Here is a 26,089-nt window from a genome sequence, read left to right as displayed (position 1 = left end):
TAATAAAAGTACATATATGAGATGCAAGAATAAGTCAGCAGCTTCTGTATAGTCTTTAAGGTGATAAATATCTGAGATGAAGCCAACATCTTTCATTTTAAATGGCTCTGGTGTGCCAAGATTTGTCTTTCTTTAATGAACAATTGCTCCTCACTGAGAAGAGCTCTCACTCTGATTGCACTTTTCCTCTTCACACAGCAGATCAAAATTTATGGTACTAATTTTGCTTTTCAGTTGTGGCTGAATCAGTATGCTGCAAGCATGTCTACAAGTGTACCTTGCAACATGATGCAGCACTGATGAAACTGTGGAAAGAATTTATACTGGCTTTCGTAGCATTCTAAATCAAGCTACATGCTAGGAAAACAATTAACCATTTATAAAATGGTATAATCTTCAAGATTTCAAATTTGATTGACATCAGCATAATTAAAGCTAAATCTGCATCCATATTAGAATCATTTTTCAGTATTTTAGAGGTTTATCGTTTGTGTGTTTGCTAGCTTGCACTCATTTGGGAGGAAGAGCAGGATAGTCTTCTTCTTCTTCTTCTTATTATTATTATTATTATTATTATTATTATTATTACTACTACTACTACTACCACCAGGAATCAATAGTCCAAAATGTCTGGATAGCACCAAGTTGGCTACTCCATATTTATACTATGGTTTGCCAGACTGAAATGGCCTCTGTACACTAGTATGTTACATATGAAATCTGAATACCTAAAGCTTTAATGCTTTCGTTTTGGTGCATCAGATCAATGTAGGCGTGGCCCACTGGTCTATTTCTGGAGGATCATTCACTGACTGTAGGCTGACTGCAAATAATGCTCGACTAGTTTATTCATTTATCTGATTTTTATGCTGCCGTTTTGCTCAACTGGGAGCCAAGTCAACATAATTAAACCATCAACTTAAAGTATATAATTAAAACCAAGCAACATAAAATTACATTCGTAACATCAATCAAATTATATTCAAACTGCCATTTAAAATCAAGCAACAACCTAAAAGACTACAATCTGATCCAGCAAGGCACTCGTTATGTTCCTAAGCAAGACTGCAGACTCAGGACCGCTTGACACAGATTGCTTGTACCTTAACTGTGAAGAGATCCTGTGTACGTACTCTTGCTTTGAAAATTTAACACACTGTGGGTGACCGCTGAGATTCCAGCAAAAAACAAAAGTGCTCCCGGGACTGAAGTTAGTGCTTTCCTAATGAATTACCCAACTTGTTTCTTATAGGGCCAACCTAACTATAGGATCTTCTAACATGCACAGATATGCACTCACTTCACAACAGTGAACATTTTGCACAAGTTTAAAAGTTTTATTTTATACCTGTGGATGCCTATTAGGAAGTTCAGAGAGGGAGAAAATGAGTGTATTCTAACAACTAACACAGCAAAGAACTGGAAGGACCAATCCTGGAGAACTATCAAGGAAAATATTACAGTACTGTAGCCTCAATACTATGGGAACATTGTTGTGAAATCCAAACATCAAACAGTGGCTGTTTTTCTTGCTAGACAGCAGTAATGGAAAGGGCTCTTGTACATTGCTGTGCCCTTAATTTTTTATGTGAAGAAACTCTCCACAAGAGACTGAGCACCATCACCAACAAATATCCCTATTCCTCCCACAACATGGCCTATAGATTGATATGTTGGGCTATGTCTAAACTCAGCGCTGAATTGTAAAGCAGAGATGAGATGGACCCTGTGAAATTAAGAGAAGGTTCTGAAAGAGCTAAGTAAATGCTGGAACATTGCAAGTTCTGCAAATGCCCTGCTGCCTTTCACAGTCATATCACAAACAAGCTCTTAACAGCCTCCATCGAGTGAGGCCACAAACCATGTTTCATTGACATGTTCTTCTATAAGACCCAGAGATCAACAGCTTTTGCTAACATCAGGAGGCTAAAAAAATAAAATAAAGATAACTAAGCAAGCTGACTTTCATGACTGGTACTTTGTGTTTCAGAAAGGACATGCACTACTACAGATTTAGGATAATTCAGCCTTCCAGAAACGAAAAGTTGATAACTGCTTAGCTGGCAAAGAACATAGCTCCCAGATCACCTGTATCCATAGGAAGATATATTTTAAAACTGGTTCCCATTAGCAGGACTGAGCCTCTCATGGCTCGCACCTTTTGTCAAATGAAGTTATTCCTTAAATTCATGCTTAACAAAAAATTATTTCATCTTATTTACTTATTTATTTAATTTCTATAAGCGAAGCAAAACTTGATACAGAAGATAATTGCCTTCAATAGGAGATAGCCTAAATGTAGACATAAAAAATAACAAACTGCTTTCGTCGTTGGGGAAGGGCTGTAGCTCAGTGGCAGGGCAACTGCTCTGAATGCAGAAGGTCCCATATTCAATCCCCAGTATTTCCAGGTAGGGCTGGGAAAGACCCTTATCTTAAATCCCAGAGACCTGCTGCCAGTCAGAGTAGACAATACTGAACTAGGCAGTTGCCCATGGGAGGCAACACTGGCAGGGTTGTTCACCTGGCTTCCCAACACTGAACATCACTACCAATTACCAAGAGGGAAAGGGGGAACAGTGAGACAGCAGGAAAGCTCAGCTTGTCCCAGCCCAGAAGTGCAGAAGGCTGTGCTGGGATTTGGGCATGGGTGGCCTGCACTCAAATTCCTGCTTTATAGACACTGGGTCACAACTGTCTCAATCTATCCCGGCTCACGTATTTGCTTCAAAGGAAAGTACTTGCATAAGTACTTGTGTACATTAAATCCAATGTGTGTTTTATCTTACATGAAGAGTACACTTGCCATTTGAAACCTTACACCAAGAAATTCTCAGCCATTCTTATGAAAATGGCTATTGTAGTTATTCCCCCCAATTTTTTGCTTATGTCTAGGACCCCACAGTGTTATTGAAATGAAAACTCTCCAATCTAAATACGTCAGGGACATGCTGTAATGTTAACTGAATTTCAATTCCTTGATTGGCACTGTATACTGTATGTCAGGCTTCATTATATTGCCCACAGTAATTAATCAGGACCAGTTGGGTTAATGCTGACCCAAATGCCTTGCCTAACCAGGTAGTTCCAAATATGTTGCATAATCAATGGCTTCTAACATGGTTTTTTTTTGGGGGGGGGGTAACTGACTCAGGTGGTAAAGGTGGGTAAAGCCATTGCCTTTATTCCAGCTGCAATGGGCTAACAGTGGGCCTTGCTTGTCTTTTTATAACAACACAAACTTAATCACTATATCAGGAATGGGGAACCTGTGGCCCTCCAGATGTTGCAGGACTCCCAAATCTCATCAGCCCCAGCAAGCAATGAATGACCAGTGGTAAGGTATAATTGGTGTTGTTGTCCAATGACATTTGGAAAGCCACAGATTCCTAACCACCACACTACAGACTTGTTTTGCAGCAAAATGCTATTGCAATTAGGCCAAAGCAACTCTCCTCAAAATAATCTCTGAAAGGGCGGAGGACCACTTTTTGCAAAAAGGGGGTATATTTTCTCCTTAGATATTTGACACATGTACACATTAGCAGATTGTTTGTTACCTGTCTTAGATAGTCTGCCTGTGCTTTTGCTGCTTCCAGTGCTATCGCCTCTTGTCAGAACAGAGATCCCACTGAAGCTGCTGGCTTTGGTCACAGCTGGCTTCAAATTGCGAAGGGAGCTATCAGAGTCGGTGCTGCTCCATGGACGGGATTCAGAATACTTTAGCTCATTGTCTGTACTGCTTTGAAGGCTGTTGGTTGACCTCCCTGAAGCATCCTTATTGACCCTGCAATTCACCAAATTGGCTTATAAAATACAGGGATTATTTGCAAAATCAGGGACAAGAAAAAGTGAAATACGTGCAAAATACTTTGGGATTTTTTTAAAAACCCAATTTATTCAATACCTAAAGATCTGCCGCCTTTGCTGGGTACTATTGGCTTCTTCCTCCTGGATTCTGTTGGCATGTTCAATAAAACAGTAGCTTAATATTTTATTAGAAAAAGCAAATAAGAACTTGTTTAAAAACTGATTTCTCTTACCTTTTGTCAATAATGTAATTCTCTTGGGAACACAGCGACTGAGGAAGAAACAGTGTAGAATGAAGATCACCATTGCTAACTACTGTATTATCAATCCCAATGTGACAAATAATATGACACACACGTTTAAATGTTTTTGGTCACCTGTAATAAATAGCCCATACTATCCAATAATGGTTCACAAGTTAATAGTAAGATTATAGCAAGCCATGTCACACACTAGCCTAGTCTACTCCTAATGCTAAGCTATGGTAAGGTGCTGGCTGCTTTTTTCATTATATTGTACTAAATTACAAAGAGTCAGAACGATTAAGAATCACCATATGTACAGGTGGATATCTGAACTCATTTTAAATAATGGTAAGATGATTTATGCTTAACGAACAGCAATACAGAGATCTTCACTCCCTCTGTAAGGGCAGATCAGGAATGTAAGGAGGTGGTAAGGGGGGGGCAAGGCTACCTTGACAAAAAGTAATGCAACTTACACCCTCCACATTGGCACATCCCTACTATCCCACACTCTTGTCACAGAAGTAGCATGTTATTAAAAAAAATCCACATCCCATATTATGTAAAAAGTGAACAAATGCCTCCCCACCTTCATGTCTCTACTGCAAGTTTCTCAGAAATACAAAATATTGATGAAAATCTTAAGATTCCAAGAAATTAATATGAACATAAGTTTTATTAGAAACAAGGGAAACTGGACAGCAAGTCTTAAAACATCCAGAATTTAACAAGTCCTCAGGGGACAGCTGGCCTGATTAGTTTTTATTCCTCAGTCTGTTATCCACCACTCCTTATTTGGCGTAAATTTTCCTTATCTAAAGGTCTAGAGGTGGAGAAGACTAGCAAGTTGCTTGCTAGTTTCCAAACCAACTGAACGCTCCCTCAACACACTGTTGAATGTTAATGTAGTCACAGCATTTTTATGAGCTTTACCCAATGCATATCAAAGTGATTTAAATATTCAAGTATTATAAACAAAGTACTGTATAACAATCTAAGGTCACAGTAGTCATACATAGTCAAAGATGCTATGAATGTTCCTTGTAATTTAATACCTACATCTTGTGCAAATATTCGTTCTCTAGCTCTCTGGTATTCTTCTTCTCGTTCTTCTATAGATTTGCTTCTTCTGTCATCTTTTAATCGTATTCGCATCTAAATTAAATAAGTTATTAATTGCCAATTTCTATTGCACAATGCAAGTGTGTAGTCAAGACAACTATATGAGTTCAACATTTACCTGGTTATCATCTTTGTCTAGACTAGAGTTCTCTCTTTTAAGGATGTACCGCTTTTGAAAATCTTCACTTTTTTCATCTTTTATATGTTCACAAAACTTCTGGTCAGGTCTTTAAAAAAAATGAGTAAGATAAAATAAATCATGACAGGTATGAAAATGTTTTAAAGTGTGTATACCTTTAAATCTGAAGAAGGTACAACTCTGAGAACACACTTGGGATACTGCCCTGGATACAGCTTCTGTCCTAACACCTTCATTTTCTTTGATCTATTTTTTTGCAACTAGTGAAGTTTATGCGCTTGTGAGAGCACTGATGTCCCTTCATTTCATACGTTTATTTGAATAAATTGTATTGAGGCATACAGATACTAAGTAAAGCTAACAGCAGAATAAACATTTAATTTGTAAATGGGAATTCTAAACCCATTCACAAATAAGAAATTTATTTGGGGCCTTGCTAACTACACACTGTGGTACACTAGCACACATGTTTTGCAATGTTTTTTCATTTATTTTCTACTCTAGAGATTTGCATGAAAGCAAGGATCAAGTTAATTCCTGAACTGTATTATAATTAAATGAAATACTTCCCAAACTACCTAAGAGTTACTGGATGCCCAAATGTAATTAGCAGGCACTTCAGAGAACCTTTAGACTGTCTTACCTCTTTTCTCTTAAAGGTCCCTGAATTTACTGCCCTGCAATCACCACTCCACTGAGTCGTCCCAGTGTGCACTGGGTTGATGATGTCATTAACAGCACTGATCGGCACTGGAGCGGGGAATCTGCCTATGAGGAAAAGGCAAGTTGGGTTTTATTCAATATGGAGCAGACCTCCAAGGTTTTCTTTTAAAATTCTTATTTTACATCCCAAATGATTTAAAATAAGAACATTGAAAACCTTTTAAAATAATTTACATAGTCTATAGGTTATATGAAATGCCTGCTAATTATTATTGGGGCTTCCAGAAAGCAGCCTATGTTTTTTGATATCAAAAGTTATTTTCACAATAAAAGGGCTCATCTGTTACTGTAGCTCATTCTCCAACTCACTAAAGTCTTCATTAACCAGGTGTCAAAGTCATTTTACAACAAGGAAGACAACAAAGAGTATAGCAAGCAAATATATGTAATTGTTGAGCACATCTTGCATAAGCACATCTTAAATATAGTTGTTTTTTTAATGTTGTATGTCTGTTTCATTTTAAAGACTGAAAAAATGGAGTTACAAAGATGAGATAATTATTTCCAAACACACAAAATAATTTTGGGAATGAAATGAAAACCCTCATAACAGCTAGTAAGTTCCACTTTTCTGCAATACCATTTTCTGAGCAAATATAGCTGCCACCCAAAGACAAAGAAAAAACTTATGGTATATCAGCAGACCACAAGGTGCTTGTGACTCTACTGTTATACAGATGACTAATTTGTGGGTGAGCAATGGAACTGCGTGCTCTCTAAACTAGCTCCTCTTCCCTAACAGGCAAGCTATACTTTAACTCAGTAGTAAGGTGTCCCTCATCCGGCATGAGAGATGCTTCCAGAAAACCTTCAGCAATACCCATGGCTCCCTTACTTCTGCATAAAATGACCTTTGTGGATATTACTTGTGACTTTCTGATCAGGCATCTACATGGTAAGTGAGGGTTAACCCTCCTGTATTCAAACTCTTACACAGCAGAAATATTTCTAGGGGTTTTCTACATGGGAGCAACTATATGAGAATCAACATCTCATTGAACACAATGGCTTGGTGTAAGGCTCCAAAAGGAAAAGAGGCCCACTGCCAGTTTCCCAATGAAATCAAATTATTACATATGAAGGTACTTTGTCTACTGTTCTTGCTGAACTCTTCTATTTATGCAAAACGTTGCATGCTGTCCTTTGACTTTGGCTGCCATACTTAACCCCCAATTTGACAAAGCATTTCAGCACCTTTAACGCTATTTTTAAAAGACCAGGAAAACAACAACAAATTAACACAAAAAGTGTTGCACCAAGACCAGAAGACTTTAATGTATGATGTGAATGTAGGGAAGAAAGTTGCTGAAATTATTAAGGACAATTACTGTGTGTGAGCTGCCACCAACACCATCAAAACTGAAGACTTGGTTCCCAGGGTTGGCATTAATTATTGTTTCCTCTAAATTACTACAGCTAGAAGAGAAATGTTTCATAAATGGGGGAATATGGAAATCCCAGAGGCAAATGACTGATTGAATGACGTTTGGCATACATTGTACATGGAAAAGCTTGTGCATTTTGTTTGATTTCAAGAAGGGAGATCAAGGTTGTCGGATGCAAGAAACTGTGTGTCAAGTTAGAACTAATCTGTTAAATATTACAATATTTGTTTTCAGGATAATACAGCAAAAGACCCTTTTGGTGGTGTAGATAGTTACTGAAGACTGTTATTTTATGAATAATGTGTGATTTGTGCATAACAATTACAGAATAACAAAGAAAAACAGGTAGTGCAACAAAAAGCTAGCTCTAACCCAAAAAGCTAGCTCTAACCTAATTGTCTTGCCTGCTGTAACCCTTCTACTTTCAAGATCCCAAATTTTTACAGTTCAGGAATAAGAATTATTCTCACAAGATGGAGGAACAGCAGCACTGGAGAGATTTCTAGATAGTCAGAGAATGAATAGTGACACCCTCACCCCAGACACTGAAAATAGCTTTCATTTATCATGATACCCACAAAATTAGTGATCCCTTTGATTTGAAATACAATCATGTTTTAGGGATCACCTCTAGGAAAAGAAGAATCCTTTTAAAAAAATGAAATAAAAATAAGATATTCACTAGATTCTACCTGGGTCAGTAGACTAAAACATTCCATCATCCAGACAACTGGACTGCTTGATTAATGAAGAATAAAAAAAATTCCTAACTTACATTCTGGTATTGCTGGTTTTATTTACTATAACCGACTTCCCACTCTGGTCCACATTGTGCTCCAGTCCAAAGTAAGCAGCCACTCTGTGCAATAACATTCTATGGTAAGAGGTCATGGGGGGGAATTTCTTTCGAGGGATTCTGAAAAGTAGCATCAAGTTTTAGTTTTACTTGAGTTACTACACCGTATATAATAAAAACTTCTTCAAAACCAGCATGTAGCACTTACTCGTTATTACCAATGAAATCTAAGATTTCCTGTTCCAATTTCAGCAGCATCATTCTGTCCCTAGAAACCAAAAAGCACAGGGGTGAGACAAAGGAGGTAGTCCAACAGAAGACAATAGTGCTTCCAGATGCTGTAATATAATAAGTGTATTAAGCAAGAATACTATTTGTTATATTAAAAAGGATTCTATGGTTCTAAATCACAAATGTATTAAAATATATTAACAAGCAGAGCTTAATAAAGCCATGGCGCTGCTCTGCCATGCACACTGGATAGGGGGGTAGGTGGGGTTCAGGCAAATTGTTGGCACAACAACTGAGCCCAATGATATTGCATGATAGTTTGTCTTTGGATCCAGTGGATCCTGGACTGGCTCAGCCTTGGAAAGCCTTATTTGGCAGGTAGAACAAGGAGCCCTGCACTAGTGGAGTAATGCTGGTGTTGTTCTACCCAGGCAGAGTCTCTCTGCTCCCAGGCCTCCCCTCCCAAAAAATGGTTTCTTGGTGTAAACAACAAAAGCCACATGAGTTGCAGCCGAGGCAATTGCTGTGGATAAAGGATCGCCAACATGTTTCCCTCCAGATGTTGTGGCACTACCGTTTCCATCAGCCCCCGCCAGCATGCTAGCTGTGGTCCAGCAACATCTGCCAGGGTCCACATTGGCTTCCCCTGCTATAGCCCCTGCTTTCCATCATATTAGCCATCACTTATGTAAGTTTCTGTACTGATTTCAGCAGATAATCATTCAGACAAAGCTATCTTAAGATATGAGTAAAGGGAATGGAAATAATCATTTGAAGAAGTAGGCTTTCATGCAACAGGATACAGAAATATAAATATTTTAAGGCTTTACACAAGGCATCCTAAAGCAGTGATTCCTAATTGGGGTCTGTGTAACCCACCCATGGCACCATTCCATACCCCTCAGGTCATGTGAAAAACTTATATTCAAAACTTATTTCCATAGTTATGAGCTAATTGGGAACCACTGTCCCAGAGCAATATTTGAGGCACTTACTAGTACCACAAACTAAAATGAGTAAGAAAATTTGAATTCAATAAATTTGAATTTAAAAACAACAAACTACCACCTCTTTACCTGGGATTATTTTTCAACGTATTTACTAAAAACTCATGTAGATCTATACCAGTTGAATCTGTATATTCTTGGCTAGAATCTAAAAAGAAAAAAGAAAGAAAAATCCAGGATTGGAGAAAATATATTAATTATTTTAGTAAAATATATTCCTTATATGTTAAGAGCTGTCCTTATTACATATTAATAAATAGAACACCACATTTGGAAGTATAGTTGCACACCAGCTAAGAAACGAAGGGGGGCACACTTTCTGCCAACTCCCCCCTCTATACCCCACACTATTCCCAAGGGTCACCCAAACTAAACCAGGGGTAATCCTCTTTGAAGACAGGGGGTTGGTTTGGCCAACCACATCTTGGTTTAATAGCCAATATATGAACATGTCTTGGGAGCAGACAAGAAACTCCTTTACTCCTTCCTTTGTGAAAGCCAACAAGCAAGAAAGGAAGTATTGAGCTAACTATAAATTTCCTTTTTTTGTCCAAACCAGGAAACTATGTTTAATAGTTCCAGAATAAGCCAGAAAATTAAGCCAGCTTTAAACCATGGTGTCATATCCCAGCTTGTTCCCAAGTTGAAAAACATTGTTTCCCAGTTGAGACAACTTCCTGGGTTGTTTGTTCTCTTGCTCATATAAAAGGGGGGGGGGAGAGAGAGACCACAAAGCTTGTTCATATCTTGGGTTATTAAGTAGTGATTATCCAAACATGGCCACTGAAATCTTACTTCTGAACAAACATGCGCAGAATCATACAATAAATTTGGCGACGGCCTAGTTTTTGTCCTTGGCCTTTCCCCACCTTCTGGCTTCTGAATGAAAGAGGGAGTAGATAAAAACGTTCTCAATCAGGTCCAGGCCACCATCCTATTCCAGCTATACTTCTCCACCCTCCCCTCCCCCCACTGCCACCTCACAGCATTCCTGCTAGATTATTGAGATTTTTAAAAAGAACGATAGATAGCAAACCTCTTGATAACATTTTCCTGGGCAATTTATCAATGGACTTTTCCTTTTCTGCTTCATCTTTCAAGGGTTTCTCCTCCTTTTCAAAAGACTGTGTTAGCTGGATCTGAATTTTCTCCTGTTGAAAAGTAAAATCCGTCATTTTTTCCCCTCCCACTATGAAAAATGTGTCATTTTAAGCAATCAACCAACTGCAGCGGAGAGCCTAGTATGTTGGTTGGAATCCAGAAAGGAATCACACAGCATTGTCTTAGAACCTCTCAATCCATTTAAAAGGAAAATTGATTTATTAGCATTATTTTATTTCCCACAAACCCACCATGTGTCTTTAGTGCACAACATAGATTTCAGTGGCTGGGGACCAAACATAACCCAAGCAGTGGTCCAGTTATAATGCTACAGCAAACATGGATTAGCATAGACAAGCAAATATATGGGCATTTGCTTTGGGTTTTGCATTGTCTCTCAGCCTGGGCTCATGCTTTATTTCGCTAGAGAGACAAACCATGTGTTTTAACCAAGATTTGTTCTCTGGCTTACCACTCAGGGGACATAACATGGCTTTGCTCACAGCAGCACAATAGCAGTAGGACCAGAAAAAGAGCAACGCAGCCATGATTTTCTCAATGGAAACCTGGACATTTGCTTGTTTACGCTAAAACATGGGTTTGGCTTAACATTACATGAAACTAGGTAATTATGGCTGACCATTCGTTTCAGCATTTAGATGGCAATTCTATCCCCACTTACTTGTGAGTTAACTCCACTGAACTCAGTAGGAGTTACAAAAAAACAAAGTTGATGGTGCAGATTCCCATTCCCTGGAACTAACAAAGGACACAGAACTGGGGGATGGGGAGAAGGAAAGATGCATTCTGTAAAGCTAACTCTTCCCTTGTAGCGATCTTTCCTTTAGTTTATTTATTAAAACAACAACAACCCATTTTAGTGCCTGGATTTGACAGAATTTACATTGATACAGATTTTTATTTTTATTTTGAACAATTTGTCACATACCTTTAACATATTGCTTTAGTCTTTTTTCGTTTATCTAAATCTTTCCAAAATGACATTTGCTACAGTGGACACAACTCTATAAATCTGATTTAAGGGACGTGAAATATAGTTGCAGCTAGTGGAACAGTGCTCATTTATGCCATTGAAGACAGAACAGCAGCAAAATAAATAAAGTATTCATTAAATTTTCAATTGTAACTCGTTTCAACATTCACCAGAGAATCTTCAAGAAACAGAAATGAATTCAAGTTGAGAACCTTGCCAGAGAATAACTACTATAGAGCACACAAAAACAGAAATTGTTGAATTATGTCATAAACTGCACAAAACACCACTGTTTCAAAAACTAGTTCAGTCTACCTTAAAAAGGAATATATACCAAACTTTCCCAAAGTATCAAAATAACACAGTTATAAATATGACGATGTGTAAACTAGTCATAAAACATTTATGGAAACATGACTTTTTGCATTCATTCATCTTTTAAAACGAGCTTCAGATTTTGGTCTTTTTACAACAATGTAGTCTTTCAGTCCAGTTCAAATTAAACCTTGCAGTAACTTTAATGTTCATGAAAGATGAATTTTTCAATGGACTCAAACACATGGGGAATGTCCCTGCTAGTGCATCACATATTGGTGGACCTAGCCTTTTCAAAAGCATTAATCACCACAGAAACACTGTGCCATATTATTGCTCTGACTTTTTAATATCATTTGGTTCCTCATGCTGGTCAATGTCCATCTATCCTGCCATAAAGGAAAGTCCAATATATTAAACTAAGAAAATAACAAGCTGCCAAACATCTTGAACACATCCCTGCTTTAATGTATACCATAGAAACTTTAAGTACAAACCATCCGATGGCATAACCAATTGAGGATTACAATGCAGGGGGTCAGATTTGATGACCTTCCCTTCCAACTCTACAATTCTATGACTGGACAATACTGAATTTAAGGACTGTTCAACTAAGCTTGAGAGGGGTGTCTCCTGCTTTGTGATTAGGCATTTCACTTTATATCCTTTTGGCCCCTTTCAACTGTTATGTATACCAACTAGGGATCACGAATAGGATTTCCTGAGCTACATACTGTATTGGCCCGAATATAAGCCGCACTCAAATATAAGCAGCAACTTTAAAATTGATGGGGGGGGGAGAAAAAAAGACAAAATATCCGAATATAAGCCACTCCATTTCTTGCTGCTCCTGGCTGCATACTGGGGGGTGGGGGGGAGCCACGCTGCGTTGCCAGAAGCCTTTCCCCTTCCTTGCTCTCTCCCTTCCTGGCCTTGGGGGAGAGGACGGGGGACTGCACACGGGGCGGACGCTGCTTTGCCCTGCTCCTGGCGCTGTTTGCCCTGCGCTCCTGGCTGCATACCGTAAGGTCAGGAATATAAGTCGCACTTTAACTTTTCACAGCTGGAATTTGGGGGAAAGGTGAGGCTTATATTCAGGCCAATACGGTATAAAGTATACAGATTAGGCCCTCTGCTGCTGTTCTCAAAGACTCAAATTTGCATAACATCTGTGAATATTTTTAGGTCATATTCAAATTTTTACCCTTGTCTTGCAGGTGGGGGTGGGCAGGCCTGAAATAAATCTGGAGTTACACACAGGTACAGTGGTGCCTCACAAGACAAAATTAATTTGTTCCGCAAGTTTTTTCTTCTTGCGAGTTTTTCGTCTTGCGAAGCACGGTTTCCTCCTTCGGAGGAGCCTTTCGAAGACTGGCGGGGGGAGAAGGGCTCTCCGCCCCACCGCCAGCCTTCGGAGCAGCCTTCCGAAGACTGGCGGGGGGAGAAGGGCTCTCCGCCCCACCGCCAGCCTTCGGAGGAGCCTTCCGAAGACTGGCAGGGGGAGAAGGGCTCTCCGCCCCACCGCCAGCCTTCGGAGCAGCCTTCCGAAGACTGGCGGGGGGAGAAGGGCTCTCCGCCCCACCGCCAGCCTTCGGAGGAGCCTTCCGAAGACTGGCGGGGGAGAAGGGCTCTCCGCCCCACCGCCAGCCTTCGGAGCAGCCTTCCGAAGACTGGCGGGGGGAGAAGGGCTCTCCGCCCCACCGCCAGCCTTCGGAGCAGCCTTCCGAAGGCTGCCGGTGGGGCGGAGAGACCTCCTCCTGCCGCCAGCCTTCGGAGCAGCCTTCCGAAGGCTGGCGGCGGGAGGAGGTCTCTCCGCCCCACCGCCAGCCTTCGGACAGGTACGGGAACAGAGGGGAAGGCGCGCAGCGCTTCTCCTCTGTTCCCGGGGCTTGCGGTGGGAGGAGGGTTTTTCCTCCCCACCGCCAACATTCAGAACAGCATTCTGAATGTTGGCGGTGGGAAGGAAAACCCTCCTCCCACCGCAAGTCTTCAGGACAGCCATCCGAAAGCTGGCGCGGGGAGGAGGTCTCTCCGCCCCACCACCAGCCTTCGGAAGAGGTCCGAGGACAGTGGGGAAGACGCGCTGCGCTTCCCCGCTGTCCCGGAGATTTCCCTATGGGCTTTCGTCTTGCGAAGCAAGCCCACAGGGAAATTCGTTTTGTGAAGCACCTCCAAAACGGAAAACCCTTTCGTCTAGCGGGTTTTCCGTCTTGCGAGGTGTTCGTCTTGCGGGGCACCACTGTAATAAGTTTGACAAACAGAATGCCAACAGGTGTTTACAGCAAAATATGAACAAATGCCAGTTAGCTAACCGTGTGAACAAAAATACTCTGAGAATATGTAGTTTCACACTTTAAACTAACTTGTGATTCTTTTTGCTCTGACCAGTCCACTAATTCTCAGCCTAAAGGGCTGGCTCCTCTAAGAATGGCAGCTCCATGAGCAGAATGAATGGGTCTCCTAACAACTCTCAGCTCCCTTAATAAACAATAGTACCCGGGGTTGGGGGGGAGCCATGACTGTATAAAGTGGTATGATACTGTTTTAAATGTATAGTGAAGATGGAGTGTAAGTTCGCTTTACAGTGAATTTCTTCTGGTTGCTAGGATGGAAGAAAACTATACCAAACAGGAAATAAAAGTGCAGTAAATCAGAGGGAGAAACAACAACAATTTAGGACAGCAGGTTTCAAATCTATTGCCCAGTGTCCAAACAGCTCACTTACCAAACACAGATCTCACTTCACTGATTAAAAACACAAAAAGGCAGGTGCAGGCTGGCTCATCTCAGAAAAGTCTCTGGGTGAGTGGCTCTACATAGCTTCAAAACTTTCCTTTCAGAGCATACAAAAATCTGTTTCGGAGGTGTGTGTTTTTTTACTGAAAGCTAGGAGTCCAGACCCTTGGTTGGCTCTGGGCCCAGTGCACAAAGCCTAGTCCCCTCTCAGTGGCCTTGATCTCCTTACTTACTCAGGGCTCAACAAAAATTAATCTAAGTTACTGTCAACACACCATACTTCCTGTAGTTTAGCAAATTGTGAAGATACAACAAAACAACTGTACTGCAAAATCTACCAATATAATTTTAGAGAATGAAAGAGAAATGCTTCTGCTTCGATGGAAACCTGACTCACCCTCACAGCTGAAGTTAAAAGAGAAATATGAGAAATCCGTTCATTTCAGAGAATAATTCAACCCTACATTACAATTCTGATTTGACTGATGGGTTTTTTTTTGTTTTTTGTTTACAAAAAAGTAACTCCTAACACCTCTCTTGCATTTGAGTGTAGGAATCTATTATCTTTTCCAACCCCTGCTTCCATTAAGCCACAGATGTCAAGGAGGCTCAGCCAACTATAGTGCTAGTATCACTTCTGAATATACACAAGACAATATGACTCTCAACTATGGAAGCAGAAATCAGATCCTCATACTACAATGGAATGTTGTAAGGTATGAGTCATGACCCCCCCCCAACCCAAGTAGTTAGCTAATTTCCCTGATGAGGATTTGCATTTAGTAAATAACTTAGTATAAGTTCATAGCAAATAACAGAATGCATACCCTTGCTATTAAAGAGAAATAATCTTATTACTGTTAACTGACAACTAAAATGATACATATGCCACACGCCAAAGAATGTACACCAGCACACTGAAAGGAACACCTATTTTAAAAGGTAGCAACTTTCTGACTTGTGAGTTCAAAAATAACAACAAAACAACAACTAAGCACTTATTTTACTTGCAAAAGGGAGGAGAAAACTATATTCCTGTCAGATATATATTTGCAGCAGGGGAGGGAACCCTGCTTTCATTTCTAATCCCTTTCACCTACGTCATAATACTGAGCACCACATCATCCAACTTCTCCCATTACTTTCTATTTCTTGACTCATTTAGACCTTTTCCAGTTGTACCTTGGGCTTGCTCATACAGCACTAAATCATGGATTAGTGTTCCATGCAAACCAGGCCAATGACTCTAATAAAGCCCTATGATACAACTGCATTTGCTCAGGAGTCCCCACACAGGGCAGACTTTTTAAAAGAGATTTACAAGACAATCCCACTATGCTGCTCTAGTAAGATGGACTCATAAGGCCACACTGGTGTCAAGGGAAGAAGTACCGTATTTCTACAGAACACGAAATTCAGGCACATTAAATATGACTGCTTCAACATCAGAAAACAAGTCTCTAAGTTACTAGTAGGTATACTGCAAATCACTTTATTGATTGCAGAGCTAAACCTTCTATAATGTATTAGTCACACAAAGATATTCTAGAGTTACCAAACATTCAAAAATCAAATGACTTTGTCAGCCAGAAAGCTGGGTATGAGCCACAGGAGACACAGAGCATGTGTGCAAACTATATTCACTCAACCTAAGTACTTTTATATTATTGATCAAGGGAATGATTTAGTGTTCTATCATGATGAAGTGTTCACACACCAACATGCATCCATATGCGTACACTTTTTCTAGCTGCTCACATATTCCCCAAAAGGGCTAACTGCAACCCTACTCCCACTCTCTTTCAAAACATTCTTTAAAGAGCAAAAAACCCAGGTTTCAGGTCTCATACTGAATTTTATTTTTACCTGGATGTCCTGTGAAATTTCAGCTGTGGGAGGTGGAGGAGATTCTTCACACACAGCCAGGCCCCGAACTAGCTTTAACTTTGTACTTGACTAAAGAAAAGTATTTATAAATTAAAAATCTACAGTTCACAGATAGTTTTCCTCAATTTAACTTACTGCCAAGCGCATAACAAAACTGCTCACATTCGTATGCTGACTATTTTCAATACACAATCATTCATTACGAGAAGGCAAAAGAACAAGCAGTTAAAGCTTTAAAGTCATCATGATTATCAGCAGAAAGCAACTTCAGTTACTGGAAAAAAAATTAAGCAAAGAGAAGCACTATTTCCTCTGTCTAGCAACAAGAAGCCACTAGAAATATACAGGCAAAGCAAAACAAAACAATTAGGCAAATCAAAAATCCAAAACAAAAATACTTTATTGCCAAAGAAAAGAACAAAACTGAAGTCAATACATATTTTCACAAAATAGCAAGGCTTCATCAAGCATGAAGACTTCCTTAGCATGCCAGCACACAAGTCTACTGTACCTTTGACCTTTTTCCTGTCTGTCCAAAAGACTGCACTGGCCGCTGAATGGTGAGCATAACAAAAGAGAGTTTGCATTAAAACTTTATGCACTGACTGTATAAAAGCATTAATCAATTCACCAGTGTGCACAGCAGAGAGAAAACAATTCCATGCTGACCATTATTTGCAGAATTATCCATCCTATGAGCAAATGCAAAAGGCATGGTCCCAAGATCTTTGGATGGAGAAACATCAACCTTCCTTTCTAGAACAATAATTCTGTTTATACGTTGAAAAGTCTGTCAAGTTTATAACTTGCTAATGAAAAGTTAACACACCCCAGGACAAGTGCAAAAAAAAATATGTCCTTGCCCGCTCTGCCCCCCACATCTGCTCAGCTCAGACTGGCAAAGGGGTTACACAACTGTCAGAAACTAAAGAAGATTATTGTTTCTAAAACAGCATTGTCGCCACTTAGCCAATACTCTTCTGCCTGGTTTAAGTTCTGGAAAGTAACTACTGTTCTTACCACCTTTTACTGTATTCCTCAGAGAAAATGCCATCTTCAGTAGGCACTAATACACATATAAGCAAAAACATCCTGCTGAAAGCAATCAAACTTTATATCAACAGTAATCTGATCAGCCACTAGGTACAGCCAATTTGCCACTGCCTGCCACAAGTTGAAAATGGTCTGGAAATAACCAGCATCAAAACTACTACTTCATCCAGTATAGAAACGACACATGACTAGGCCTGGGTGATATATCAATATACCGCCAAGGACCAGTATGAGGAACAGACTGTGGTCAGCTTCACTCAGCGGAATATCACTGGTGAAACCGCCACTATTTCTGAGTCCCTCTGCTAGTGACTTCCTCCAGCAAGCATTGCTGGCAGAGAGACTTAGGAGTATTAATGTATTTAAACCCAAGTGCCGCTCATCTTTCTAAAGGTGCTACATAGAAATAGTCCAAAGCAGCCCAATTTGGACAGTTGTTTTCAGCTGTGGATCTCCAGAATTGTGTAAAGGTAAAGTAAATATGCTTGGTGATACAATTCTAAATCTGGGATCCCAAATCCTCCTTCCTTTATCGGTATTTGCATTGTTTGCATATATATTCTTGGAACTGAAGAGACCCTAAGGCATTTTCTAAACAAAGATTTAATTTTGTGAAAGCATTTGCTTGCAAGTTCTGAGATAAAGCTGAAGGTTCACTAGCCCCTGGAGGTAAATTAATTGCTTGCAGAAATTCTGGATGCTTTTCTTCAAGTTAAAGATAGTAAGTGGTTACTGATTAGAATGTCTTAAGCTACATCAGGCATAGGCAAACTTGGCCCTTCAGATGTTTTGGGACTACAACTCCCATCATCCCTGACCACTGGTCTTCTTAGCTAGGGATGACGGGAGTTGTAGTCCCAAAACATCTGGAGGACCAAGTTTGCCTATGCCTGGGCTACATTTTAGAACTATTTAGTTTGAAAGCAATTCAGAAAGGGAGACATCTTAACAAATATAAAAATATACATGGTGGAGAGGAAGAGAGAGAGAGGAGAGAGAGAGAGAGAGAGAGAGAGAGAGAGAGAGAGAGAGAGAGAGAGAGAGAGAGACCTGGGGTTATCAAATCAGGAGAATCAGGACAAAGGCACTACTTTTTCCACACACTGCATGATTAAACTACAGTTTAGACAGTAGTCTTCTTCTCAATGAAAGCAACCAATCTCAGGTCAGCCAATGCTTTTAGTCACAATAGCAATATATTCCCCCCAGAATGAAAGCCTCTGATTATCAGTTGCTGGAGAACCACCGTGGGAGAGAGAAACTGTCCTCATATCCTCCTTACAGGCTTTCCACAGGCACCTGGCTGACCACTGTAAAGGAACAGGATGCCAGACTGAGTAGTCTGATACACCAAGCTCTTCTTATTACTACACAAAGGTAACGTTCCCTAGAAACATCCCTTGATGGTGGATAAAGCTACTGTAAACAACCTCTTCAGAAAAGATATAAATATATTTTGTTTGTTCATCTAACAGTGAGCTAGACCTTTAAATACATGTATAGTTGTTTTTCAAGTGTAAGTAAGAATCTAGGGGCAGGCATAGGCAACCTTGGCCCTCCAGATGTTTCGAGACTACAATTCCCATCATCCCTGACCACCGGTCCTGTTAGCTAGGGATCATGAGAGTTGTAGTCTCAAAACATCTGGGCCAAGGTTGCCTATGCCTGATCTAGGGTCCAAGATCCTTCTACTAGGCCTATTGTTAGAACTTGCCCAATTTCAAGTGTGCAAACTGTGAGATGGCAGTTTTTGGTAATACAGTGTGCACGTGTGAGATGCAGCTGCATTTGCACCAAATGAGAGATTAGGAGATCATGCAAAGAGTCCTAGTGGTGGAGCTGTATAATCCAAGGCTGACAAACAGTCAGATGCTTAGGATCACTGCTATAGGGGCAAGTTTTATAACTGATGCAGGCCTGAAAGGAACAAAGTTATTTACAACAGCATGCATAAGAAGAAGAAGAAGAGAAGAGTTTGGATTTGATATCCCGCCTTTCACTCCTTTTAAGGAGTCTCAAAGCGGCTAACATTCTCCTTTCCCTTCCTCCCCCACAACAAACACTCTGTGAGGTGAGTGGGGCTGAGAGACTTCAGAAGTGTGACTGGCCCAAGGTCACCCAGCAGCTGCATGTGGAGGAGCAGAGACTCGAACCCGGTTCCCCAGATTACGAGACTACCGCTCTTAACCACTACACCACACTGGCTCTCCCAGTGAGAGAGAAACAGTAAAACATAAAACAGTAAAACAGTAGCATGCATAAAACAGTTGGTGCTTTTATGCATAAATTATAAATGTTGACTTCTGATAATGTATGCGGTTTACGTTAAGGATAAAGTGCTGTTTTTGACAGATTTTGTCATAGATTTTTTTTGTCCTTTCCTATTTAGCATTGCTAGCCTTCTTGATGCATAACATCACCCTGATAAGGTAACTCTACAAAAGCACTGATGCCCCCAAACTGGAACAATGTAGGTGTGCATTGCCAGATGCAGTAGGTACCTGTAGAAGTTGTCAGCTTTAAATGTTTTCAGTCTTAGGCACCAATTCTAACCACACTTATCTGGGAGCAAGTCCCATTGAATATACAGTTAGGATTGCAGTCTTAAAATTAGAGCCTCTTGCATATATTACCATGAAAAAAAATTTAAGGAAAAATGATTTGGAGCCCAACTTGTGCAACAGAATCTCCCCTTTCTACCACCTGTAAGTCCCTAAACCTGTTATGGATTTTGGGGTCCTCCAAATCTTCTGGAACAGATCTGGGGAGGGTGCAAGGTGCATGCAGAGATGGGAGCAGAGCAGAGTGGAGGTAGAAGTTCCACAGTGTACAGTAAGTTAGTATCCGTAGGAAGCAAAAATAAAATATCTGAGGTTACCATAAAAAGCAAAATGGGGTAAAGGAGGAAAGGAGAACAACATAGAAGGAGAGAAAGAGCTCCACTGTGACTAATAGATCATGCTTATAACCAGAGGGAATGATTTCATATGGAAAGTGAACTCCTATAAACTTAAAGGGTGCCTAGCATTAGCACCCCTAGAGGCACTTGCTTGTAATTTGGCAGTATGCCTGCAAATTTCATCTGCTTCTGTTAAATGGAGTGTGGGAAAGGCTTTTTCTTTTCTTTTTATATTTCCTAATGGTGAATGAGGAGGAAACATGAATCACACTCTGATGGAAACAGCCTAATCTGGAAACCTATGTAGTGTCTCAGAGAAAGGTTCCAAAGTGCTAAATCATGGCCTAAACAAAATCCTGCCACCCATGCATGCCCCCTCATATATATAGATGCATTCATTCTTTACTTAAAATTGCTAAAATCATTACAATGAAAATCAAGGCCTGTTAAAGAGAAACTTACATGTAGCAGGCTTGCATCAATGCTTAATTTGAGTAAAAGAAATCATCAACAGCACAATTTGTATTAAGTAGGTGGCATTTGGAGGAAGGATTTTTCTATCTCATTCATTTTACAAGTATCTTTTCCTAGCAGATGGGCAAACCTTTTAACTGTAATCTAAAAACCAGGTCAAATCGCTTCTTTCAGTCTACTTGCAAATAACATGAGAACTGCCTATAAAGCACTTTTTCTGAATAAGAGTGTGCAATATGATCGCATTCTTCAAGAACTAAGATTAAGGGAATAGAGATGCCAAAACAACAGGTGATGGGAAGCGGCAAGGACTCAGGAGGTTAGTAGTACCTATAACACAGAGAGTTTCTGCATGACACTAATTTCCACATAGTAGTGTTAGAAACAGGTGTGAAAGCTAGGAGCTAAATGGCACTTTAAACCTAGGTTATGGGCGCAACAATGGAATATCTAGGCACGCTTTTTTATAACAAGAATACAAAGCTGGAAACGAATGAACTGCAGCTAATAATATATTTTCACGTGGTGTAGTCCTTCCCCATTCCACCCCCTAATATTCTTAAGAGGGTCTCTCCTCCACTCTTCAGAGAGTAGCTGGAAGTGGGGAGGCACGAAAAGGTCCTTATTTCCTACCACTCTGCAGTTTTAATCTGAAATATTAGACGCAGTACTGTGCCCAGAGCTCAGAAACTGCTTGTGCTAATGAAATTCCCTGTTACAAAATGCGCCTAGAACAATGGGAGTTTCGAACACTGCCACATAGCCTCAGTTTAAAAAATAATTTCCACATGGCTTATACTGAGAACACACTTCTGCTCACAGGCCTATTGCATGTACCTATTGGGGGGGGGAGACATTTCTCACAGTGTCACCAGACATTCATAGCAGGAAACTCCCCATTCACATACAAGCCATTCTGAATGTTATAGCTATCACGTGGAAGCTTCTTCAGGCATTATAATGCTGAAACCAGCATAAATTGTGTTAGATCTATTGTTCTTAATACTTGGGGGAACTGTATCACGGTCTATCCCAAATCATAAATGAGCAACTAAGCTATAATCAAATACAATCAAGTCACATATTGTTTATAATAAGCGCCAACTGTACTATTTCTACTTTATGTAAAACAAAAATCCGACAAATGCCAATGTCAAGGAATGCAAGGTATTCAAGAACTCAAAGACCAAAAGTAATGTAGCACTGAGTATCAAATAGGTTTGTCATTAAGACCCAGTGAGGCCAATGTCTTGTACAGCAAAGGCATGCAGGGGAAAGAATATGAGAGGTGTGTTCTTCCGCTTCATCACTGTGTTTGCCTTCTTTCAATTCCAAAACTAAAAAAAGGTCTACAATGACATGGTGTCAGTAACTTGCTTTGAGTCTAAACCACCTCCTCTTATTCACTTGCCCTCTTAGAACTGCATGTGGAGGCTGGCATTACATTAGTCTGAGCAGTGGAACGAACAACAGCAGCAGAAATGCTGAAGCCCTGCCTGGAGTACAGGCACTAGGTACTGGAAGCACTGTGAAGTTCCCTTATTTCCTTAGAAATATTCGCTAACAGGGCTTCTCTAATTTCCTGCAGCATTGCTTCATTCAGTTGTAAAGGCTGGTCTGTGGGGAAAAGGGTAGGCTACTCGCATGAGTTTGTATCAGTTGCTATAACCACAATACGGACCATTGACAAATCTATTGCTGGCTTTACTAAAACTACAGACCCCTGCTGACAAACTCTAGGGGATAGATTAAAACCATTATAGTCATTACTTGAGGAAGAGGAATTCACTACCTCTGTACTTAGCTTATGAGAAGCCCCTTCTTCCTCCAAAAGCAGCTCCATTGTGCCCCTACAAATCAATGCAAGGCAGGAGAGAGATATTTGTTGACCATTTTCTGAGCGCTTCACAACAACTCAGCAGCAGATGGCTGCACCATAGTTGCTACCTCTGTCACTTAGATAAGTGGCAAAACAATCTATGGCAGGGCTGAAGAGGTTGAGGAACCAGACATTCCCGCCAAAACTGATGCAGCAGTTGCACACACTATTTTGCCTGCCACCCCACCATCAATTCCCAACTGTGGGCAAAGTACTGAACTTGCATTTCGCAGGGACACCTGGCACTGTGGTGCAGTGGGGCTTCTTAAGCTTTCCCCTTTTGCCACCTTTACATGCTAACCGCAAACTTCAGCAGATTGTCTGCCTGCACATAAACACACACAGGAAGAGGAAGTGTGGGTGTAATTTAAGTGGATTAGGAGAACTGAGATGACAAAATATTGGCCAGAAGGTCCAAGTGGGTCAGTAAGGCCAGCGCAAGCCAACCTGATGAGCAGGTTTCAATCCTGTTGGGTGCTGCTTGACCAACATGATTGAATCCTCAGTCAGTAGAGCATGAAACCCTTAATCACAAGCCTGTGGGTTCGAGCCCAACATTGGGTGAAAGATTCCTGAATTGCAGGGGTTGGACTAGATGATCCTTGTGATCCCTTCCAACCCTACAAAATTATAATCCTATGATTCTCGTCAAGCTTGTGAGGAGAGGGTTAACCTGCTGGGTGTTGTTTCGTTAGGGAACATGTTGGTGAAGCAGATCCTTCTCCTGCAGGTCAACTTTGACAGGTGGGTAGCATTCAGGCAAAGGCATTTAACCCTTTTAAGGTGGCTAGACCCTCTAAGCCACCTTTAAGTTTACTATTTTTTAAAAAAAGATGGCTTTCCATTTTTGTTGAGTTAAGCAGAATATGAATGCTTAAGTAAGCAAAAAACTGCAGCACTTTTGAAATGAACCAATTTATATAATTTGGAAAGACAAAACACGACCACACATACAGAGTAAAAAGAGGAACCACCACACAGCAAAATTCATGTATTCCGTTCATGGAGCGTGTTGTTTGGGCCACTGAATGGAGACAAATTGCCTGACTTTGCAATCAGGTCAAAACAACAGATATTAATTTAGGCTCGATGTGTTTTATCAAGCAGCATGCAGTCACAATATTAATAGTGAGATAATAACTCTACAATTTGGTGCAACAAAACATGTACTGCTACCAAAATACCTCCATCTCCCTATCTGGCAAAACTGGCAAACGTACCTTCATATCTATTCAGGAATAACTGAAAGCAAACTAACAAGTAAACAATAAGGGAAGGGAAATGTAAAGAAAGAGAAAAATATACATGCAGTTTCTGTTATTAAAACATCATTGAAGTTGAATGGCATCTCACAGTAGGAAATTGTGGGGTGGAACCTAAAAAGTGCAGTAGCACTAAAGAATTCATTGCTCAATATGCATTATGAGGGTGAAAATAAGGTGAAAGAAATCTCTTACCTGCACATCATTTTTATTATCGATACACCTTTCATCCTTTTCCACTTGAATTCGCTCGTGGCTTTCTGATTTTATGAAGGGTTGCACTGCAGTGTTGTCTTTTACCTCTGTTTCTGAATCTTTCATTGTTTCACCTCCCTCCGTTACAGTAACAGTATCAGTCATCCTCATTAGAAAAGGTTATTTTAAAAATCTAAAGGAAATATGGAGCCTTAAAAAGAAGAGGAGGAGCCATTATAATTTGTGTTCTCCTAGTTCACATATTATAGAACATAACTGTAACAAGAACAATATCTAATCCATGCTTAAAAATAGTTTTCTCCATGAACATCCTTTCATCATGAACGACCACAATTACAGATCTCAGAACCAATTTAAGTATCAAAACTAAGTCTGAAAACCAAACAAGATTTATTAAGCTTTAAGAGTAAGAACTATGAAAGTCCATTTATTAAAACTCCAGTGTGATTCCCCAACTAGAACTTTGAGCTTGATCAAAGAAAATGTCATTTTCAGTAGAATATTCTCTACCTATTATTTGTACTAAACATATAGAGTGGAAGTCCAGTCATAAGATGCTCCTTTTCAGAACCCCCAAAAGCTGTTCCAGAGCACTGGATGAATTTGTGGAACAGAACAGGAGGTGATGAGGGATGCAAGTGGAAATTACCTCCCCCTTTATTCCAGTGGGAGCCTCTACTGGATCTCAAATTATTTTATAAAAAGAAGTCCTTTCATTCATGGAAGGGATACTTTGGATCCAATCCACAGTATTTAAAAATCAGACAATCTGTTAAGAAAATTTAAAATGAACAAAAGCAGGATACATGAAAAGTAAGGGAAGGCCAATGACAAATATTCAAAAAATGGAGTAGCCATTTATTAGGCCACGCAAAATGTCACAAGTAATGTAGTAAAAGCTTTTGTTTCCCAGAACTCCCTCTCCTCTGTCTTTGCCCTCCACTGCCATTCCCCTTGTCTTTTTAGTTTGTAAGCCTGATGGAAAGACTTCTGTCTCTCTCTTTATTTTATTTTGTTGACATCAGCCACCTTGGGAGACAATAAAAAGCAGGATAAAAATATACATAAATACACACATAGTCAACTGCTATGGGGTCCATTCTACATACTTAAGTCTTTAAGACTGTAACAACCCTAACAACGCAAACTATGAGCTAAGTTCCATTGGACACAGTGGGATTTTTTAGTAAACAGGCAAAGGATTTGCACTGTTAAGTAGAAAACTTAGACCTTTTTTAAAAAAAATCTTATTTAAAAGAGTTACATAATCAATAGTTGCTTGGCATTACTTGCCTGGTGTATCCTGTAGATCTGCGACTGCGGTCTCCCACGAAAATAAAATAAAATAATCCAAGGATCTTTTTCACAGTCGCCAACCAAGATGTCAGTTGTGATGAACCATCTGGAATCTGGCAGGAGTCCCATGTCCTTATCACCATTGGAGACCCCTGGATGGTATTATATTGTCGGGCATCAGAAATACCATCCCTTTTAGACACCTAAAACAATTTTTTATATATATATAAAAGTCAATCCAAAGTTTAGAATCTTTTAAAAACATGACATTAAGCCCATTCTCTATAATCCATTCAATAGTATCCTCCCAGATTGCCTTTGAAACGTGGGAAGTGTACAATCTTCAAGATACACTTAACAAATTATTCTTAATAATGACCATTAGTAAAACTAGCGGTAAGTGAAGAAAACTGGGTTGCAAGACATCACAGTATAATTTCAGCCATAATAAATTTGAGATTCATCAAATTAAGACAGAAACATGAATCTCATTGCTACAGAGGTTGTTGTTTCTTCAAA

The 26,089-nt window shown here is 40.0% G+C and overlaps 1 protein-coding gene across 6 annotated transcripts in view; it reads right to left on the bottom strand.

The window, feature by feature from the left end:
- The window catches only part of R3HDM1 (R3H domain containing 1), a 47,663-nt gene extending 21,957 nt beyond the window's left edge, over nucleotides 1-25,706 (bottom strand). For 3 of the 6 annotated variants that reach the window (XM_081921569.1, XM_081921571.1, XM_081921573.1), the window contains exons 1-13: nucleotides 25,568-25,706; nucleotides 24,254-24,464; nucleotides 17,003-17,044; nucleotides 16,471-16,560; nucleotides 10,495-10,609; nucleotides 9,528-9,606; nucleotides 8,429-8,488; nucleotides 8,200-8,340; nucleotides 5,296-5,404; nucleotides 5,115-5,210; nucleotides 4,044-4,081; nucleotides 3,908-3,958; nucleotides 3,561-3,787 (exon numbers count right to left, since the gene is read on the bottom strand). In XM_081921569.1, coding sequence (XP_081777695.1) covers nucleotides 3,561-3,787; nucleotides 3,908-3,958; nucleotides 4,044-4,081; nucleotides 5,115-5,210; nucleotides 5,296-5,404; nucleotides 8,200-8,340; nucleotides 8,429-8,488; nucleotides 9,528-9,606; nucleotides 10,495-10,609; nucleotides 16,471-16,560; nucleotides 17,003-17,044; nucleotides 24,254-24,424 — 1,219 coding nt within the window. In that variant the 5' untranslated portion in view covers nucleotides 24,425-24,464; nucleotides 25,568-25,706. The remainder of the gene's footprint in view (nucleotides 1-3,560; nucleotides 3,788-3,907; nucleotides 3,959-4,043; nucleotides 4,082-5,114; nucleotides 5,211-5,295; nucleotides 5,405-8,199; nucleotides 8,341-8,428; nucleotides 8,489-9,527; nucleotides 9,607-10,494; nucleotides 10,610-16,470; nucleotides 16,561-17,002; nucleotides 17,045-24,253; nucleotides 24,465-25,567) is intronic. The other 3 variants (XM_081921572.1, XM_081921574.1, XM_081921570.1) reach the window with 2 other exon arrangements.
- Nucleotides 25,707-26,089: the final 383 nt, after the last annotated feature.

The sequence above is a fragment of the Podarcis melisellensis genome, assembly GCF_964234715.1.
Source record: "Podarcis melisellensis genome assembly, chromosome: 1".
NCBI lineage: Eukaryota > Metazoa > Chordata > Lepidosauria > Squamata > Lacertidae > Podarcis > Podarcis melisellensis.
The sequence above is the reverse complement of the archived record's forward strand: the minus strand, read 5'-3'. Positions and strand labels throughout refer to the sequence as shown.